Here is an 18,650-nt window from a genome sequence, read left to right on the forward strand (position 1 = left end):
CACTGCTGAAACTCATTGTTAGTGAGTGCTAATAAAGATGCTGACAATGACCCTTTATGGGGATTTCAGGAAGTTTCCCACTAATTGAAGTCACTTTTTAACCCGAAATCCTCTGCCACATTAGGTGTTGGGGGTAAGAAATCTGTCGCTCTTGCTATGTGTTTGGTGTGTGTGTGTGTATGCTAGCCTTTCTTTTAGGTCCTTCCCACGCAGGTGACCAGAGGGGGCCTTGTGTGGGAGGACAACTCAATGGTGACCCCCCTCTTCTTTACCCTACCTCCTATCCCTGCCCCTTCTCTGTTTTCTGGCTCTCCGTCCAGCAGCAGGGGTCCAAAGAAGAGGCAGGAGAGGGGGCCAAGGCGGAGAACAACAACTTTGATGCTTCGACCCTCGGTCTAACAGCCTGGCCAATATTTTGAAACCGCAGAATAAAATGTTATCTCATGAGATCAACTGTCAAACTGGATCAGTGTCATTTATTAATTTCTCATTTGATGACTGACAGTTGTAAAAGAATGTATTGACAAAACCAATAACTATAACACACAAAGACAGCCAAATATTTTAGAAATGTGTGTCAATATGTATGTTGAGTTAAATATACTGGGGATCCATTTACTGCATTTGCCAACACGTTATCAAATCAAGTCAACAAGGAAATGATTCTCATTGTTGCTGTCACTCTAAGTCCCCCTGTCTGCCTTTGTAGAAAAAAAACTTCAAGCAGTCTCATAATCAAAACTTATATCACTAATTTTTGGTTTGGCCTCTGTTTTACAAATTGGATGCTTGCTAACTTCTGGCATTTTTTTTTTTTTTCAAACATGGTTTTGTTGGATTGATACAATATTTTTTAGTAGATTTAAGTTTACTGCTTGTGCTCCATTTTTGTCTGTTTTTACTCAGGAGTCCAAGAAATATTGTCAAAAATATTAAGATAAATGTTAAAAAACAAAACAAAACAAAAACAAACAAAAACAAAACAAAGAAAACTGATTCCCTGGAAATAAACTTTATGATGGCCAAGAAACTAGATTTTCCACATTATGTTTTTCTTTTTTTTCTATTTTTTAAATTTCTTTTTTTTGTTTTTTATTTTTGGTCAAAAGTTAAATTAAGTAAACACGTATTCCCGAAAACATTGTTATATATTTTTATATGAAAAAAAAGAAAAAAAAAATAATTCTCAAAATGAGATTTTCTCTTGGGCCCTCAGTGGCTTTGTCATTTATCAAGCAGGACAGGGTGATGATAAGAGTCAGTTTTGTTGAGGATTATCAGGGATTAGGCAGGGAACTGGACAATTGTCCAGTTTTATCAGGATACCTTTGACTTTATTAGTAGTCCCAACAGCTCACATAAATATCAACAACAATCACAGTCAATGTCTTGAATTAGAACCACTGCTCTACAGAAAACACAGAGACACTCTCTATGACTGTGCTTGTCTCAGTAAACAGAGGCCCATGCCAACACTGCCCCCCTATGGGTGCAGGCAGCAGGAGAAAGTGCTCTTGGAAACAATCAAACACAGCGGCGAGAGTTTGTGTGATGTGCTAAACTGAGATGTGTGGGCAGCACTCGCCAAGTAGGAGGACAGAGGAGGTTTCAAGGAGGCCACAAGTTGGGCAAGTCATTACGATAACATTATGAGTCACGATCTTTGGAGTCGTCACGAAATGCCAGAGCCCAGAGCAGTCCAGACTAATTAAAGCTCACCAGATCAGACAAGGATTTGTTTCAGGGCTTTAAAGAACAAAACATATAGGTCTAATTATATCAGCTTCACAGCAACATAAACCAGGCCACTTCCTCAGATGGAAAACTATCAGTCAGAACGAGGACATTGAGCTTCCTCTTCCTGTCTTATACCAGCCAGTATATTTAATTACAGCAGCAGGTTTCTACATCGACTGGGTTCATGCTAAAATCAGTTGATTCAAAATGTATGTGAAAAGTTCAGGGACACAGCTAACAACAACAACAACAACAATATAGATAAAAATAAAGTAGTTTCTTTAAAAATAATAATAATAATAATAACTTCAAAGTCAGAATTTATTAGACGAAATTTAGAATTCTGACTTTTTTTTTTTTTTTTAACTTAACCACAACTTTAAAGTCAATGTTCAAGTGAGTCAGATTTTAGAGAAAAAAAGTCAGGATTCCCCCTTTTTTCCCTTTTTTTCCCCCCACAGAGGCAGAGTCTGACAACAACAACAACAACAATAATAATAATAATAATAATAATAATAATAATAATAATAATAATAATAATAATAATAGTAATGATGATGATGATGATGATGATGATGATGATGATGATAATAATAATAATAATAATAATAATAATAATAATAATAATAATAATAATGAAAGTTATAAAAATAATAAAATATTTTCTTTAAAAAAATCTTACTTCAAAGTCAGAATTTTTTAGAAAAAGTGTAGAACTCTGACTTTTTTTTTCTTTTCTTTTTTTTTTTTTACTTAATTGCAACTTTAAAGTCAATGTTCTAGCGAGTCAGATTTGGAAAATAAAAAAGGTCAGGATTCCTCTTTTTTTCCCCTCACAGGCTGAGTCTGAGAAGAAGTCAAAACTCTTCCTAAATTTAAATTTTTTGAGCTTCTTGTTTGGAACCTTGGTACCAATGGAAAATTCTGAGTTAAAACAAACAAAGACAAAAAAACAAAAACAGAATTTTGATTTTAACCTTATTATTTTTCATTTCAGTCAGATTTCTGAGGTTTTTCCTTTTCCCAGATCTCTGAAAAAAATCACAATTTTTAAATAAAAACTGTAAGCAGAAATAACCCAGAAGACTTAATTTAAAATTAAACCTGCCTGAGCTCCAACGATTTTTATTAACTTGCTCCAATCCTCTTCCATAACAATTGGAGACTGAAGCCTTAAAGTGAGTTGTCTTTTCGTGTTATAGCAAACATCTTTGAACTGAGCATGTGCTATCATGGCTACTGGTTTCTATCTGTTTGCTACTCTAATGTTTAAATTTTTACAAAAATAATTTGCTCCTTTTGTTTTTATACGTGGCAAATGAAAATATCAGGTCTTTTTTTCCTATTTTTATAAAAATGTGCAGCTTTGTCTACAGTTTAATGAACACTTTTTAAAATTTCTTCTCATTAAAGAAGATGTTTAATCAACAAACACTCAGCATATTTGTAATGCGTTCGAAATGATGGAGTGATTACACATCACTGCTACCTGCTGAGCATTTTCAACAGTTTCTGCATTTCTGAGGAGACATAAAACATGTTTTCAAAGACAGAAAGAAAGTGTAGTTGTATGAAAACAACTCTTTTCATATTTTGGAGAAACTGAAAAGTGAAGAGGGGTAAACATTGCCTAGCAATGTGCAATTTCTATCAGAGAAGCATATTGTTTTGGTAAGTAGACAAGCTAAAGTATGTCAGAGATTGGTTTCGGTTATAGATGGACATCTAGATTTACTGGTTGTTCAAACAGTTTGTCTTCAAATAGCCTTTTTAAATTTTTGAGTCTGTCTACCAGAAACCCCCCTTCTTTATCCACCTGTTCTTACATTTTTCCTCACTTCAGTCACTCTGAAGCCAAGATATTTCAGTAAATGCTTGAAGAGGTCAAAGAAACCAGATTTCTTGCATATGAACACAGAAATTAATCACAGAAATAGCTCTGCCTCCGTGCTTTCACGGTGAGCGCCTACATTTCTGAAGTGCCTTTTAGCCAATGAGGAATAAACCCTGTCAGCTGAAGTGACCCCAGTCTGCTGCTGGTCTTCACACTTCAGGTCTCTTAGAGCAAAGCAGAAAACACTGATTTCTCCAGTATCTCCGAGGAACATACAAAGAAATCCCTTACTTTCTTCGATAACAAGTAGTAAACGTGAGTTCATAAAACCTGTGGTGACTTGGCATAAATCTTCCACTCATTCATTCATGACTGCAGCTTTTCACAGTTTTCACCATGCAGGCAGGTTTGATGTTTACACCTAGTCATTTACAGCGTGTTTACTAACTTTTCTTTGACATGTGCTTCATGATCCGGTGTGTTCACATCTTGAAGATGTTGTGTCTATCTAGGTCAGCTGAGCTAGATTTGGAGTTGTCAGCTTTCTGCAGACTAAATAGGTCATGCTAACGAGGAGGGGGGTTTTGACAAGCCGCTCATACTCCATCAGTCCTCACCACAAAACAACCCAGAGATTGCTGATTATGTAAAACACCCTTACACTAGCTTTAAGCTATGACATCAAATTATGACAACGGATATTAGAGTCCTTTTTGTCAGGGCGCAAAACTATATGAAGAAAGAGAAAGCAATATTTTGAGCAACAAATTTCATAAAAGTGTAATTATGTCTGCAAGTGCACTGAGAGCCAAAGATGCAGTAATAAACTGCAGCAAAGGAGAAATGTAAACGAAGTGAAGGATGTGTCAGGATTAGAGCTGGCTGTGATGTATATGAAGAGCTTCACAGCTTGATTATTAACCCAGAAAGCATAAATATAGATGATAGCCCAAGGAGACTGTATGAACCTAAAGCATCAGTTCACAGTGAAACTTTCACAGGCCCACACCAAGAGATCAAGGTGTTTCAGAGTGGTACAGTGAGGGCTTAATTTACGATCAAAGTGAAATGTCTTAATCTTCCGCTGCCATGATGCAATAGTGGGCTTCCTGTCCCCAATTTGGGAGCCACAGGTTACAAAAAGGAGGCCTTCGAAGAGTATAAATGTATGTGATGCTGCACCTCCGTGAAGTTTCCAGAAGGCTCTTTGCACCACCAGCATCAACATGGCTCCAAGAAGTCTGATCGCAGTGACAGCCGTTCTCCTCTGCATCACACTGGGACTGGTCAACCCAGCTTCAGCTACCCGTAAGTCTGTCTAGTCATTCAAATTCACTTCCTACATTTCTTTGAACAAAAGAAGAATAAAAAAAGGTTGTTGGCATTTTAAGAAGTGATCAGTAACTGGTGTGTGTTTGTGTGTAAAAGGTCCCAGAAAGGTCCCGGCCTGTTGTACATCATTCACCAAGGGGCCAATACCCTTCGATCGTATTCGGGGCTACAGAGAGATATCAGGCGATGAAAACTGCCGCATGAAGGCCATCGTGTAAGTCTCTGTCCAATCAAACTGTCAAACCTACAACACTGTTAGCCAGCCAGTAACATAAAAACATGATGCTCCCAAAGTGACAAACTTCTCTGAGACCGCTGGTAAAGGCTGGTTGAATTTGTTCAAAATTAGACACTGAAGTCTTTGACTTAAAACCAGTGTTTGAATTTCACACCTCCAGACAGGCAGATATTTGGTCTGTTCCTAATCTCTAAAAAGTTTTTAATCCAACATGTTGAGTCTTTATGACCAACAAAATTTCATTACAAAATAAATCTGGGTGCCAGTCAACAACAGTTTTGGAGCAGCTTTGTCAGTGTCAAGAATCAGAGAGGATAAGAGAGGCCTGGTCCAGAAATTTAATGCCCCTGACTCATTTCTAGACAATGATAGAAATCATTGAAGAAATTTGATTATATACCGTGAAAAAAAAGAAAAACTATGAGAAGAAAATATTTTTGATTTAAAAAAAAGTTTAACCTCTGAAGACCCGAGCTTTTGTCTGGTGTGCAATTTCTTGACTCACCTTGCTATTTGGGATAAGTAAGACCAAATAAGTATAGTGTCTAAACTTGATCATTGTTCGGGAAGTTCAATTATTTGTGTTATGGTCTCTATCAACTGTTTCTTAGTAGTGTTGTTGAACTCAAATATGTTTTTTTCACTGAAATTGGTGTAATGTCACCAAAAGATGGCGTGGGCAGTATCCCTAAATGTAGCTAATGGGTCAAAGTTTTAAAAAAAAGAAGTATCATGGGTCTGAGAGGCGAAATGCAATGTCTACGTATGTGGATGCTGGGTCTTAAGAGGTTAAATTACTGTACTGGCAGATGCCAATATACTGTACATGACGACAGTCTCTCAGTGTGTCTTCTCATGTGTCTCATTTCTGTAGTTTCATCATGAAATTGAGGAAAGAGATTTGTGTCAGACCAGGGGACAAGTGGGTGATGGATGCCCTCAAGTACCTCAGGTTTGACACTTCTGCTTGCTTATCTATCTATTTATTTATTTATTATTTTATGACATGAACTTTTTAGAGTAAAGTGTGTTCACATTTCCTTGTTGGTTAAAACAATACTGTCTCTCACAGTGAAAAACTGAAGGAGAAGTCAAAGTCAGCTGCCGATGCAGATAAAAGTCACAGCAAGACGAGTGTGAGCACCGTGGTCAATGATGGAAGTGGATTCTACTCCAGCACCACGGATGGATATTATTGGTAAAACCAGGCTGAAGCTTTTTTGGTAAATTTAAGATTAAAAGAAGAGAAAACATGAGACCTTCTGTGACCAGTGGCAACAGAAATATTATCTTGGAAAAAGAAAGAATTGCTCGTTACAGATATTTGCTTTCACACACGCAGCTTCAACCTTTATACTACCGTATATAAAACAAGCATCTCATAACAAAGCAATCATGATTTAAAGAGGATTTGAGGCTAGCTTGCTCTTTACTCACCGTCTGATAATAGATATGAATGTGCACATTTCTACTTGATATTTGTATTACTCGTTTTCATTCTGCTGGTTAACCTGGTATATATGTTAAAATGCCGTCAAAAATAATCCTGAACAAATAAATCTTATTCACAATACTTGAATATTGTTGTCTACATTTATTTGTTGAAACTGCAGCACCATCTCACTTGTGAGTGTGGCATGAAACTCTGAATGTATCCACAGCTAATTTGGACAAACTGTATTAGTTAACATGTTGGGACATGGACAGGACAGGCTCTAACGTAATTAGAAGATTCATTTACCAAACAAGAGATGACAGAAAACCCACAGATCCTGCAAATTGAGCTGACTGCTGCTGCGCATGCTGTGTGTTTTAGTGGCGTGACATGTTTTCATGGTGTACTTAGAAAAAGATGCTGGCAGCACATCTGCTGGAAGGTGCCTGAAAACTTCTCGATGAGCTGTCCCGCTTCCCCGAGCTCATGCAAATGCACAACATGAGTGACAGGGAAGCTGTCTCTTGTGCTATTTCAGATCAGCACCCCAAGGGGCTTTTCTGCTCCAGTCAGACAAGGTGACTCCCTCAATGACACACTCCCCTCATGGCATGATGTGACTTCATGTCACCACTAGATGGCACAACTGATCTGCAGAAACCCTCTGTCAGACACATCATGGGGTGTTAGGTGTCACAAGATTACAGCAACAAGCTTCTCAACCAACATCAACACGTGGAGGGGACAAGGATTTACTGATAACTACTAGCAATGAAAAACAGTCCAATACATGAAAATATGTTTGTTGACTGACAAAAAAAGTGGAAAGACAAAAACAGCTAGAAATGCATATCTCAAAATGATATTCCAAATTAATTTCAATACTGAAAGCTTACCTGGGAAAACTGTTTCACACGCCTCTGTTCAGTATAGAGGCTGGGCCGGAGGTTGTAGAAGAAAACATGATAGACAGTTGATGCAGTTGGATATGCATTCTTCTTTTCTCTTGTTTTGCCAGCCTATAAAATAAAAATGAGGCGGAATTTTTATCTGAAAGGCAAATAGCTGGTTTCCTGTTGAAAATAGGTCAGGGGTGTCATTAGCCAAGTATAAATGGACCCAAATATTCCACTTGCATTTGGTTTATTTGCTCAAACAGAAAGAATTTAACCTTTGTATACACCTCATTCTAAAAGAAAAGTGCCAATCCAAACAGACATTTAATCAGTTTCACAGGGGTGGAATATTCCTTTCCCCAAACCGATTGAGGTATCATGTATTCACTCAAATGGTAAGTTGTGAGAGTGCGTTCTTTCAGCCCATGCTCAGATATGACATAAGACGCAACTAGAGACGTTCTTTGATAAATCACGTGATGTTTACGTTTTTCTGCGTATGCCCCATTGACTATTCTGTTTGATTATAGCGGCGCATGTAGACCAGAGATTGGAATATTCCTTTCCACATATACTATTGTTTTCGGAAAAGTCATTCAGAAAGATTCCATTCGGAAAGACGAAAAACTCCTTGTGTAACCGTGGCTACTGTATGATTTTTGCGTCTCATTAGCCTAGTTTACATGGGTCCAAAAATCCTATTTACAATCAGATTGAAAGGTCAATCAGACTTTAAATGTCTCATGTAAACACCTTAGCCAATCTGATTCACTCGGATCTAATTGTAATTTGGGTCTGATTGTTAAAGGTAGTCTACGTCGATTGATAATCCGCTCCATGCTCTGTGTAAACAGCTGATTGGAGCGGACTGGGTTGATAGCATTGGCTGTATATAGAGTGGATATTTACCATTGTGCAGTTTTGAAGCCAAAATTTCCCCACCACCAGCGCAGCCATTGGTAGCAGCTGTGCACCCAGAGTCTGCGCAGTAGAGACTGTGAAGGATTCTGGGAGAATCTGAGTGGAGCTCGGTGACAAAAATACTTAAAAAAAAATCTTTTCAGAGTCTAATCTCTCCTTGACTCTACCTCCTGATGTATTTTACAATCCCAGAAAAAATAAACAAGAACAGCAGCTGTCAATCATCGTTAAACGTGACATAAAGCCTTGTTTTTAACCTCTTATAACTAATGAAAATGAAACTTTTCAGAAAAAGGGGGACTTGAATACAAGGCAGCCAAATAATATCTTCAAATCACCACAACAATTGGACGTGAGAAACATTTCTACTTAAGTTACAAAAGTTTGTAGATCATTAATCTCATTAACAAAAATGACAGATGTGTTTGTTTTTTTCACCTTTAATTGCATTTTTTGACCCTTTTCTGCATCAGATGTGTCTACCTGCAACTGCTACTGACCAAAAGGTGGCGCTCGAACACACCAGGAGGCTGCACCGCTACGGTTTATTATAATGAGAAGAGCGAGGACATTAACCAGGGTTAGATAAAATAATTAAAATCTACAGTGTTTCCCAGAATAATGTTCAGATCCCACCCACATGAAGCTGAATGTCCCTATTTTTTTTCCAACAGGCTAAAAAGCACAGCTCATTTTGCAAAGATAGAGCATCTAACACTAACTCACTAAACACAAAACAACAAAATTTACTGTGCTCTTTATAACCTGCTTTTAAAAATATGAATAAAAATTATAAGAAAGAAACGGACCAATTACAATAGTGTCCTCGTCCTTCAGGCGAGGATCATAAAAAACACAGCAGAGATAAGAGTTACAGCATTGGTTTGTGCTGTCAATAAGTAAACCTGAGGACACCATGACCAAAAATCTGAGGGAGGCCTGCTAGTCCTGTGTTGAACAGCTGCACAGTCTGTGGTTGTGCCTGAGGTTCTTTGAAGGAAATGAGTGAATCTGACATTTGGAGATCATTGGTTTCTACAGAGAGAGACTGAGGAGCTTTCTTTTCTTCCAGCTTTCATTGAAACAACACCTAAATGTGCTATTTGATTCAAAAAATGTATGCAGCTATGAGCTTGCACATCTCTACCATGTTTGAATGCAGTTTGTCTCTTTTCCCCGTGGTAGTTGAAAGACGTGCAAGTTTTCACACGTTATAATGCAAAACAAACACTGACGCTTTTTCACAATCATTTGGAGTCTCCTCAAGTTTCAAACAGCAGTTGCATTGTCTTTGATGACTAATAGCCTGTAAGGTAAGGTTTGGTCATAAATACAGAGTAGATAATCATAGGTTAGGTTACCATAGTTGAAAAGGGTTTGGTTCACCCCAAACATAATCTTTCATCTTTTGGACTAAGGTCTAACCTTTCCACTGCATTGTAAATTAGAGTAAAGATCATTTAAGCTCATTGAATTTAAAAGTGAATGTTCAAATGGTGCTGCAGATTTATTATTAACCTGCCAAGTTAGATTTAACCTCCACCTGAATGTGTTTTGTTCCTGCTGATTTCAGCAGGGAAGGCAAAGGAAGCATCATATGCTGGCCCCTCTCCACAAAGTGTCATCTTTCTTTCTTCCTACTCCTCTTATTCCTTCTTTCCTGATTGCTGTAATCTGTGCAAGGGCATTTAAAGGAAAAGGATGAGAGGAAATCTTTAGTCTCCCAACCGCAAACCACACATTTCTGAGCATCCGCCACACAGATTTGGTTGTTTTTTAATCTTTTTGGTGACACCTCTTGACTTTTTAGAGGTGGTCTCTGTGCTTTTAAGGCAAACAAACAAACAAACAAAAAAAACAATAAAGAACTTCTACCTCATAAGTGGAAATTTCTCTCATTAGAATATTTTGATTCAGCTGGGAGTATTTTGTTAACACCAGTTCACTTGCAGATTTTCTTTTGAAGCTGCCAAAACCAAAGAACTGCCAAAACAGTAAATATGAGCCTCTTTGCTGCCAGTCAGTCCCAAAAGACATGATTCATTCAGTAGGTCAGCTGGCTTTGATTAGATATTAACTCCTATGTATTTTTAAGCCTTTACATAATGATTATTTTCTGAAATCAAGCATCAAGTAAATATCTTTTGAGGGGCTGCAATTTGCCTGTGACTTTTAGCAAACTTCTTCTCCACTCACCGGCCACTTTATTAGGTACACCTTGTTAGTACCGGCTTGGACCCCTTTTTTCCTTCAGAACTGCCTTAATCCTTGGTGGCATAGATTCAACAAGGTGCTGGAAACATTCCTCAGAGAGTTTGGTCCATATTGACATGATAGCATCACACAGTTGCTGCAGATTTGTCGGCTGAACATCCATGATGAGAATCTCCCGTTCCACCACATCCCAAAGGTGCTCTATTGGATTGAGATCTGGGGACTGTGGAGGACATTTGAGTACAGGGAACTCATTGTCATGTTGAAGAAACCAGTCTGAGATGATTCCAGCTTTATGACATGGAGCGTTATCCTGCTGGAAGTAGCCATCAGAAGATGGGTACACTGTGCTCATAAAGGGATGGACATGGTCAGCAACAATACTCAGGTAGGCTGTGGACTTTAAACCATGCTCAGTTGGTTCTAAGGGGCCCAAAGTGAGCCAAGAAAGTACGCCCCACACCATTACATCAGCAGCAGCAGCCTGAACCGTTGATACAAGGCAGGATGGATCCATGCTTTCATGTTGTTGACGTCAAATTCTGACCCTACCATCTGAATGTGGAGCAGAAATCCAGACTCATCAGACCAGGAAACGTTTTTCCAATCTGCTATTGTCCAGTTTTGGTGTTGCTGTGTGAATTGTAGCCTCAGTTTCCTGTTCTTAGCTGACAGGAGGGTCACCCGGTGTGGTCTTCTGCTGCTGTAGCCCATCTGCCTCAAGGTTGGACGTGTTGTGTGTTCAGAGATGCTCTTCTGCAGACCTCGGTTGTAACCAGTGGTTATTTGAGTTACTGTTGCCTTTCTATCAGCTCCAACCAGTCTGTCCATTCTCCTCTGACCTCTGGCATCAACAAGACATTTTGTCCCACAGAACTGCTGCTCACTGGATATTTTCTCTTTTTGGGACCATTCTCTGTAAACCCTTGAGATGGTTGTTGGTTAAAATCCCAGTAGATCAGCAGTTTCTGAAATACTCAGACCAGCCCATCTGGCACCAACAACCATGCCACATTCAAAGTCCCTTAAATCACCTTTCTTCCCCATTCTGATAATCGCTTTGAACTGCATTAGATCGTCTTGACCTTGTCTACATGCCTTAATGCAATAAGTTGCTGCCATGTGATTGGCTGATTGGAAATTTGTGTTGACGAGCAGTTGGACAGGTGTACCTAATAAAGTGGCCGGGGAGTGGAAATTTTAATAATGAAGCTTTGTCCTGCGGAATTTCTTAATCATCATGAACTTAATGTAGAAATGAGGATGATGGGGATGCACCCAATGGCATGATGCTTACCCTAAAATACAACCATAATCTGAACCTCAGTGAAGGTCATGACACATCAGATAAGTTTTTGGTTTCAATTTCAAATCTTAAATTCTTCATTGAAAAAAATGAAAGAAAGCTGACTTTGTGATTTAAGAAAGTTTTTGGAGCTTGAAAAGGTAAAAGATGGTGTGATCTTCTCAATCAGGTGTGTCTGTCCTTCAAGTTTTAAGTCTATTGTTTTTTACCAAAGCACACAAAAGTAGATGAAAGTGTCACAGATATTTTACCTGCTTTATAAACTGTCATAGATAACCCAGATTTGTTAACAAAGACTATTTAGGTTTATGTGCTTGTAATAAATGTGTTTGATAATAATTCTATCACCTGAAACTCCACTACTAATTCCATGTAGCAACACATTACAGTCACACATAAGCTGGAAGAAGTTAATCACCTCACTGTAGATATATTGCTAAAAAGTGTTGGATTTATTCATGGTTAATCTGCAGACATTGCTGCAATAACAGTTTTTTCTCACTTGTAATGGCAAAAAAATAGATTCCACCTTGCATCTCACCTTGTTGACTGAAATGACAAACCTGTAACCACATTTTAGACTGCGACTGCAAGAACCATGAATATAGTGCTAGAGAAATATCACACCAACTCTGTGTGTGTTCCTCACAAAACAAGTCATCATTGTTACAGCCACCATGGAGAATTCTTTCTTTTGACAATCTTTAAAAAATATGAAAAGCTTCCAACTACACAAAAGCTTTCAGGCATAGCTATGTTATCCTAAATTTGTTCATTCACACCAGCAGAAAATTAACAGCCACAAACAAATCAACCTGAGCGTGGCATTTCATAGTCCTCTGTTTTCTTTTTGCTCCAGTTTGCAACTTAATTAAAGATTATTGAAGCTAGTATAGAAATTTACGGCATACCTGAGATCCAAATGAAAAGTTGACATGCTGGAGTTGCTGACTCAATCATCCTTGTTTTCTTTTGTCCTGTAGATTAACCACAAAAAAAGCCTCAATGAGACACAGAATACTGCATAAAAACACCGTTAGTGTTAACTAGAGAAAAAAAATCAACTGTAGGTACCAGGATATACAAAAACATGGCATACAGTAACATGCCTTTATTTGTATCCCTACATTATTAAAATCTCTCTTTAACGCCTCAAACTGCAGGGGTAATCTTATAAAAACTTCTTTTGCAAGTTTCTCTTCCTCCATTTCAGTCATAAAACACAAACTAGCTAGCTAGTAAAGTAATAAGCCATTAACTGAGCTACCACATAGATAAGAAAGATAAAATATTAACCGAAAATAATAGTAAAGCATAAAAAGAAAATATTTCACCTGGTTTCTCCACATTATTCCTTTTTGAGGCTAAAAATAAACTGTTTCACACACCGTGGTCTATTCCAAGTCAAAACATTTTGAATGTTTCTTAGACTGACGTCTTCATGTTTGTTAGCGCCCTCTATTGGACATTTACAGAGTAATGCTAACGTTAGCTAGCTGTGGCTTTGCTAATAACATGGCTAATGAACAGCAGCTGGACACCTATCCCCCTTAAAGTTCTTAAGTTCTTGTTCTTACCCTAACTTTCTTATAAGCGCTGTAATACTGGTCTGGTCTTATACACTGGCTTTTATTTGTTCTTTATTTGAAAATGTTCAATATTACACACTTTTACATAATGGGAATTCCAGTTTTGTGTTTTCTATTTTGATATTAACTTAAAGTCTGTGTAAAGCAGCAATACATTTGTGTTCTGAGTTTGTCACACAGCAGACACAGGTGTCATTGACCACTAAGCCAAATTTGAAAGATTAAAAAAAAAACTTAAGTATACAAATTAAAGTCTCAAAATCAAGCTTGGAAAAGCAAGCACTTCTCTCTGCTGCTAAACACCGGGGGAGTGTCAGTTCGAGGTGCTAGAACGAGGGGAGCCGCCTCCGTGTGCTGTACAAAAACGAAACCTACAGTAGCAAAAGAAGCTAGCGTCAGAAGCCTCAACGGTCGGACCCATCCCTACCTGTTTGAGCCATCAGAGCCAGAATCTGACTCTGAATCAGACACTGATAGTGCTCAGTCTCGTTCCTCACAGTCTAGTAGTAAAAAACGCGAGACTCGAGAGCTAGCGAGAAAACCACCGTAGCTTACAACACTGAACTTATTCACAGCAGGGGCAGGGTTATGCTAATATTGGTTCCGCAACGTAACGCAGCTATGATTTCTGACCCGCCCATTAAATCCTGAACACTGAAATTTTGAGCCTGGCTCCACTATTAAACCCTAAACGGTTAAATGACTTTTTTTTAAATGTTTTAAGGAAATACATTTGCGATTTATTTAATGTGAATTTGCTTTACATTGACTTAAATGATGCACTGAGATTACCCTGCTGTTACAATGACTGTGATATTGCTAATGTACACAACTGTGAAGGCACTCATGAAAAAGAAGCAGACACACGATAAATAAATAAATAAATAAATAAATAAATAAAGGTAGTAATTTTTGCTCCCATGATTTTCCTCTAAAGAATGGAGGAACACACGACGACTAACCATGAGTGTTTCAGTGGAACAGAAGACAATGCTGTGGTGTCTCCACTTGGTGACTAAACTGTCACGTGCTTTCAAATGTCATGACACTGACACACGGGGGTCTCAACCTCTGCACTACGTGGTTGAAGAGATGCGCATCAAGCATCAGTAGTAGAGAGAAACCTCAGAAACTTATAGTAGAAAACGTCTCATTGCAGGAGTAAGACTTGTAGAAGGATGTGAACTAAGAGATTAAGCTGTGACCTCCACAGTCATATGCAGAGCGTTTGTGTGAAAACATGCATTCATTTCTTCTCTTTGAAAACACGGGAATCCAAAATAGTTTAACATGTTACGGGTATTTTGTTGCATTAATTTGAATTGTAAATATATTAGGCCCACAGTTTGCAAAGACCACATCCTCCTGCAGTGGAAAACATATCAACACCCTCAGACCACCAGCGAGTAGAGGGGAGTGTACCACGATGGGAGGAAACATGTACGCTTTGTTCCATCAGTGCTATCTGTGGGTGCATCACGCTGCACTGCAAGATGTATAAATGTGTCGCTGGGCTCAGAGGGGGCTGTAGAGCTGACAAGTGTTCAACTCTGTTTGAGCTACAGACACAATGCCAAGTCTTAACTTTACTGTTTTGCTGTTTCTTGTAACCATCACGGTTTCTACAGCCTCAGGTCAAGGTGAGGGCAGAATGAGGATTTCTATCTGTTGATATTTTGTTGATTTTTATGATCATTCACAATTTATGATAGTTTTTTAATGTAAAAATGTAAAGTATAGTGAAAATAACTCTTATTTCTTTCTTTAAAGGTGGGATTGCAAGTTGCTGCCGAACACTTACATCGACTCAAGTCCACAGAGACCGGCTGAAAAGTTACTACATACAGTACAGGTCATCATGCCCTCTTCATGCCGTGGTGTAAGTCTGCAATTCACAATTTACCAAAATATTTTTAGGTTTGAACTTGAGGTTTGAAGAATTTTGCACAAAATACTGAATGTTTTCTTTTTGTGCTTTGTTTTTTTTTGAACAGATTTATGACAGTGTATGGTAAAAGAATCTGCTCCAGCCCCAGCAGAGTGTGGACAAAGACCAGCATGGCCTATCTGGATGGAAAGAACTGGCAACTCCAACAACTTGTCTTATGATGCGATCACTGGCATAATATCCATCTTCACGTTGAAGAACTGCACTATTAATTAAATTAAGAGCTCCTCTTTAACCAAAGATTTCCTATCGTTTGATTTCCAAAGACTCTGAATGATTTCTGTGCTTCCAACAAATTTCTTACCTCATTCTTGTTAATTTAAGCTGTTTTTAAAGATCTTCTCACCACTGATGTAAATTTAATGTATTTTCCTTTATATGTGAATATTTGAGAAAAAAAGTGTTATTTTTATACTTTGACACTCAGTGAAGTCAGAAAATTAAAAACCCTTTTGATGAAATGCTTTTGTTTTTATTTTTACTTGTAGTAGCCTGTGCTGTTTCTGAGTTTGTGTTTTGAGAAACACAAACAGATCTGTTTCTCAGCAACTGGTAGTGTCATCTGCTTTTAGATCTTTATATCTGACTTCTTTGTGAGTTTCATATCCACCAAAGGCCACAAAACACAGAATCTCACAATAATAACATCTTTAAGTTGGAGAAAAACTCTGTAGAGTAGTAGAGTAAGAATCAGAGAAATTCTCAAGTTGATGCATCCGAAGAATTTCACTGGGTGAGAAAGGTATCTCATAGCAGGTGGAGAATGGATTCAGGGCTCACACTGAAATAGCTGAATCAAATAGTCAAATAGCACTTTTCACTTTAACTTTAGAGAAAAAAAAGTTCTGTAGAGAATGAGAGTCAAAAATTGAAAGTGCATCAGTATCAAAATAATGCATTGTACATAATGAATTAAACTCTACTTTGCACAATTATCCTTGGTTGAGCTGTTTCCAATCTTTTTTTTTCATATTTTTTCTTTTGGCAGTGCCGTTATTTTATTGGACAGCTAAATCCCAAGACTCAGTCTCCACCAAATAGGAATCTCTGTTTCTCATGGAGCTGACTTAAACAGTTGGATACTGCTGGAAATTATCATCTACAGCGCAGGATTAAATTTTTAAGTACTTGGGGTCACAACAGTTAAGAAACAGATGCCTGCTTGCAGACTGATGAATAGTCAATAAGCAAAAGGTCGAACAAAACAGACTCAAAATGTCCCAGAATCTAAATCCAAGCAGGTACAACTCAAAACACAAGGGAACCACAGCACAGCACAAACTACGGTGGCCAGTAGGTGTCAGACAATTTGCAAAAGCAACAACAAAAACCCAAGAGCAAAAACACAAACGCAAAAGCCACAACGGGAATGCAAGAACCACAACACAACAGAAGTTAAGAGGACAGTTGAGCTATAAGTATAGCTAACGCTAACATTATTGAATCATAAAGCTAAATAAAAGATGATGTATTTTTCCAGTAAATAAAAAAATAAAGTACTATGATGGATATTGCAATGTGAGACCCTCACAAAGCTGTTTTCATAGATTAAGTTTAAAAAGAGAATCATTTACTTACTTCTGCAACTTTTCTGTGTCTTTTAGGATAACTAACCTTTTTGACCTGTGTTGTGGCTGTACTTCCATTGTGTTGTGGTGTTCACATCTGTGTTGTTGCTTTTTGCATTTGTATTTTTGTACTTGCATTCGTGTTGTAGCTTTTTCAAATCATCTGACACTCACTGGCCACCATAACAAACGCTGGGGATTAAAGACAATTATTCAACTCACTGGAGGAAACACAGAGGCTGTTCTTCAAAACCAACTACTACTCTATAAGTGTCTCCTGATGTGGTGTGTATGAAAATGTAGTATGTAGTAAGTGAAAAGAGCAAAATCTGCAGTTTCTTAAAAATGTTCTTATTTGGGAAAAAAAGTCTCATTATAAAATGGGGAATACCTCACACTGTTTCCCACAATACATGGCACTAATGTTGTTCAGCTTTGAATTTTTTTTTTTTTCTGGGGGGCACTCTGTTTTACGAAAAAGTTATTGAAGTGCATTCAAACCCCTTTTATCTTTTTCAAACAATTCAATAGATTCTGCAGAAGCTTTTTATTCTATCAGCCTTACTTCTGCTTTACTTGTGTCTCTACGAAACCAAAATCCAGCAAAGCATACTACAAAACTGACCCAACAGAAGTCAGTTATACACTAGTTATAAAAGCAGCAGGCAGTTCCAGCTCCTTCCACATACTGCATTCATGTGTCGTATGTGGTAGGAGGTTTGGCAAACAGCCAGCAACTTCATACACACTTGGTGATGAGCAACAGGTGTGAACCATAGACTGTATTCAATATGGATGAAGTCTCGGGAACGTCACCCATCTTTCTCTGATACAGTAACATAAAGTCCTCCATAGGGCGCCCGCCAGTCACATGAGCTGAGCTGTGTCTGTGATTGGACAGTCAGACGACCCCAATAATGTTTCTAATAAACTGACGAGTTAGGAACCCCACTGCTCAGTGTATGCTGACTGCAAAATTAGCATTTCAGACCCAAGCTGTTTTTGAACCAGGCTGTAAACATGCTTTTTAATGCCGTAAAAGTCTGTATTTTTGTCTTAGTGTACTTGGTTTCCAGTCTTTCTGCAGCCAGCCTTACGCAGATTCTCGATGAACAGCAAACTTAAAGGCAGGGTTGGCAGTCCTGAAAAACTAGCATAAATTTGAATGTAGCATCTCGTCAGGACTCTGACTTGCCCCTCCTCCCCCTCCAAAGCAACAGCCCCGCTCACATGCACGAGTGCCGCTGATTCACTATGATTGTGAATGACTGAAAGACAGACTCAGCACATTTTATGTTTTGCACTTCGTCGAGTCATGTCTGATTTAGAGGTAAGGAAACACCAAAATGTTAAAATGTAAAGCTAGAAAAAAATAAACAAACATGACTTTTGTTAGCACTCGCAACTGTAATGCTAGAATCATCCACTTTTACCTGTGACATGTTTTCACAAGTAAAGCTATAATACAAATAGTACATGTACATTTTCTCTAGGACTTACTAAATATTACAATTTTTTTGCTTGTCATAGCCCCTGTGGGGAGAGTTTATTAGACTCTGATCTGGACTACGTACCTCATCGGGTCAGAAGGGACAGGCCCGAGGTCGAGCGAGAGGGGCATTAGTTAGAGGC

At 38.2% G+C, this 18,650-nt stretch overlaps 1 protein-coding gene and 1 long non-coding RNA gene across 2 annotated transcripts; one reads left to right on the forward strand and one right to left on the reverse strand.

Moving 5' to 3' along the window:
- The first annotated feature begins 4,588 nt into the window (after positions 1 to 4,588).
- Positions 4,589 to 6,736, forward strand: LOC141804785 (eotaxin-like). Its single transcript, XM_074689402.1, has 4 exons — positions 4,589 to 4,879; positions 5,000 to 5,117; positions 6,016 to 6,093; positions 6,214 to 6,736. The coding sequence occupies exons 1-4, from the start codon at positions 4,798 to 4,800 to the stop codon at positions 6,341 to 6,343; spliced, it is 408 nt and encodes a 135-aa protein (XP_074545503.1). The 5' UTR covers positions 4,589 to 4,797; the 3' UTR covers positions 6,344 to 6,736.
- A 742-nt stretch (positions 6,737 to 7,478) lies between these two features.
- LOC141803939 (uncharacterized) lies at positions 7,479 to 14,025 on the reverse strand. Its single transcript, XR_012599621.1, has 3 exons — positions 13,930 to 14,025; positions 12,825 to 12,890; positions 7,479 to 7,595 (listed from the first exon to the last, which is right to left on the reverse strand). It is a non-coding gene; the product is annotated as an uncharacterized LOC141803939 (long non-coding RNA).
- Between the last annotated feature and the right edge of the window lie 4,625 nt (positions 14,026 to 18,650).

The sequence above is a fragment of the Halichoeres trimaculatus genome, unplaced genomic scaffold (genome assembly GCF_033239565.1).
Source record: "Halichoeres trimaculatus isolate MK-OKI-2021-1 unplaced genomic scaffold, fHalTri1.1 fHalTri1_scaffold_15, whole genome shotgun sequence".
NCBI lineage: Eukaryota > Metazoa > Chordata > Actinopteri > Labriformes > Labridae > Halichoeres > Halichoeres trimaculatus.

Coding starts and splice junctions, on each gene's coding strand:
- LOC141804785 (XM_074689402.1), top strand. CDS start 4,798: ATGGCTCCAAGAAGTCTGATCGCAGTGACAGCCGTTCTCCTCTGCATC. Junction 4,880..4,999: donor CAACCCAGCTTCAGCTACCC/GTAAGTCTGTCT, acceptor TGTGTGTAAAAG/GTCCCAGAAAGGTCCCGGCC. Junction 5,118..6,015: donor TGCCGCATGAAGGCCATCGT/GTAAGTCTCTGT, acceptor TCATTTCTGTAG/TTTCATCATGAAATTGAGGA.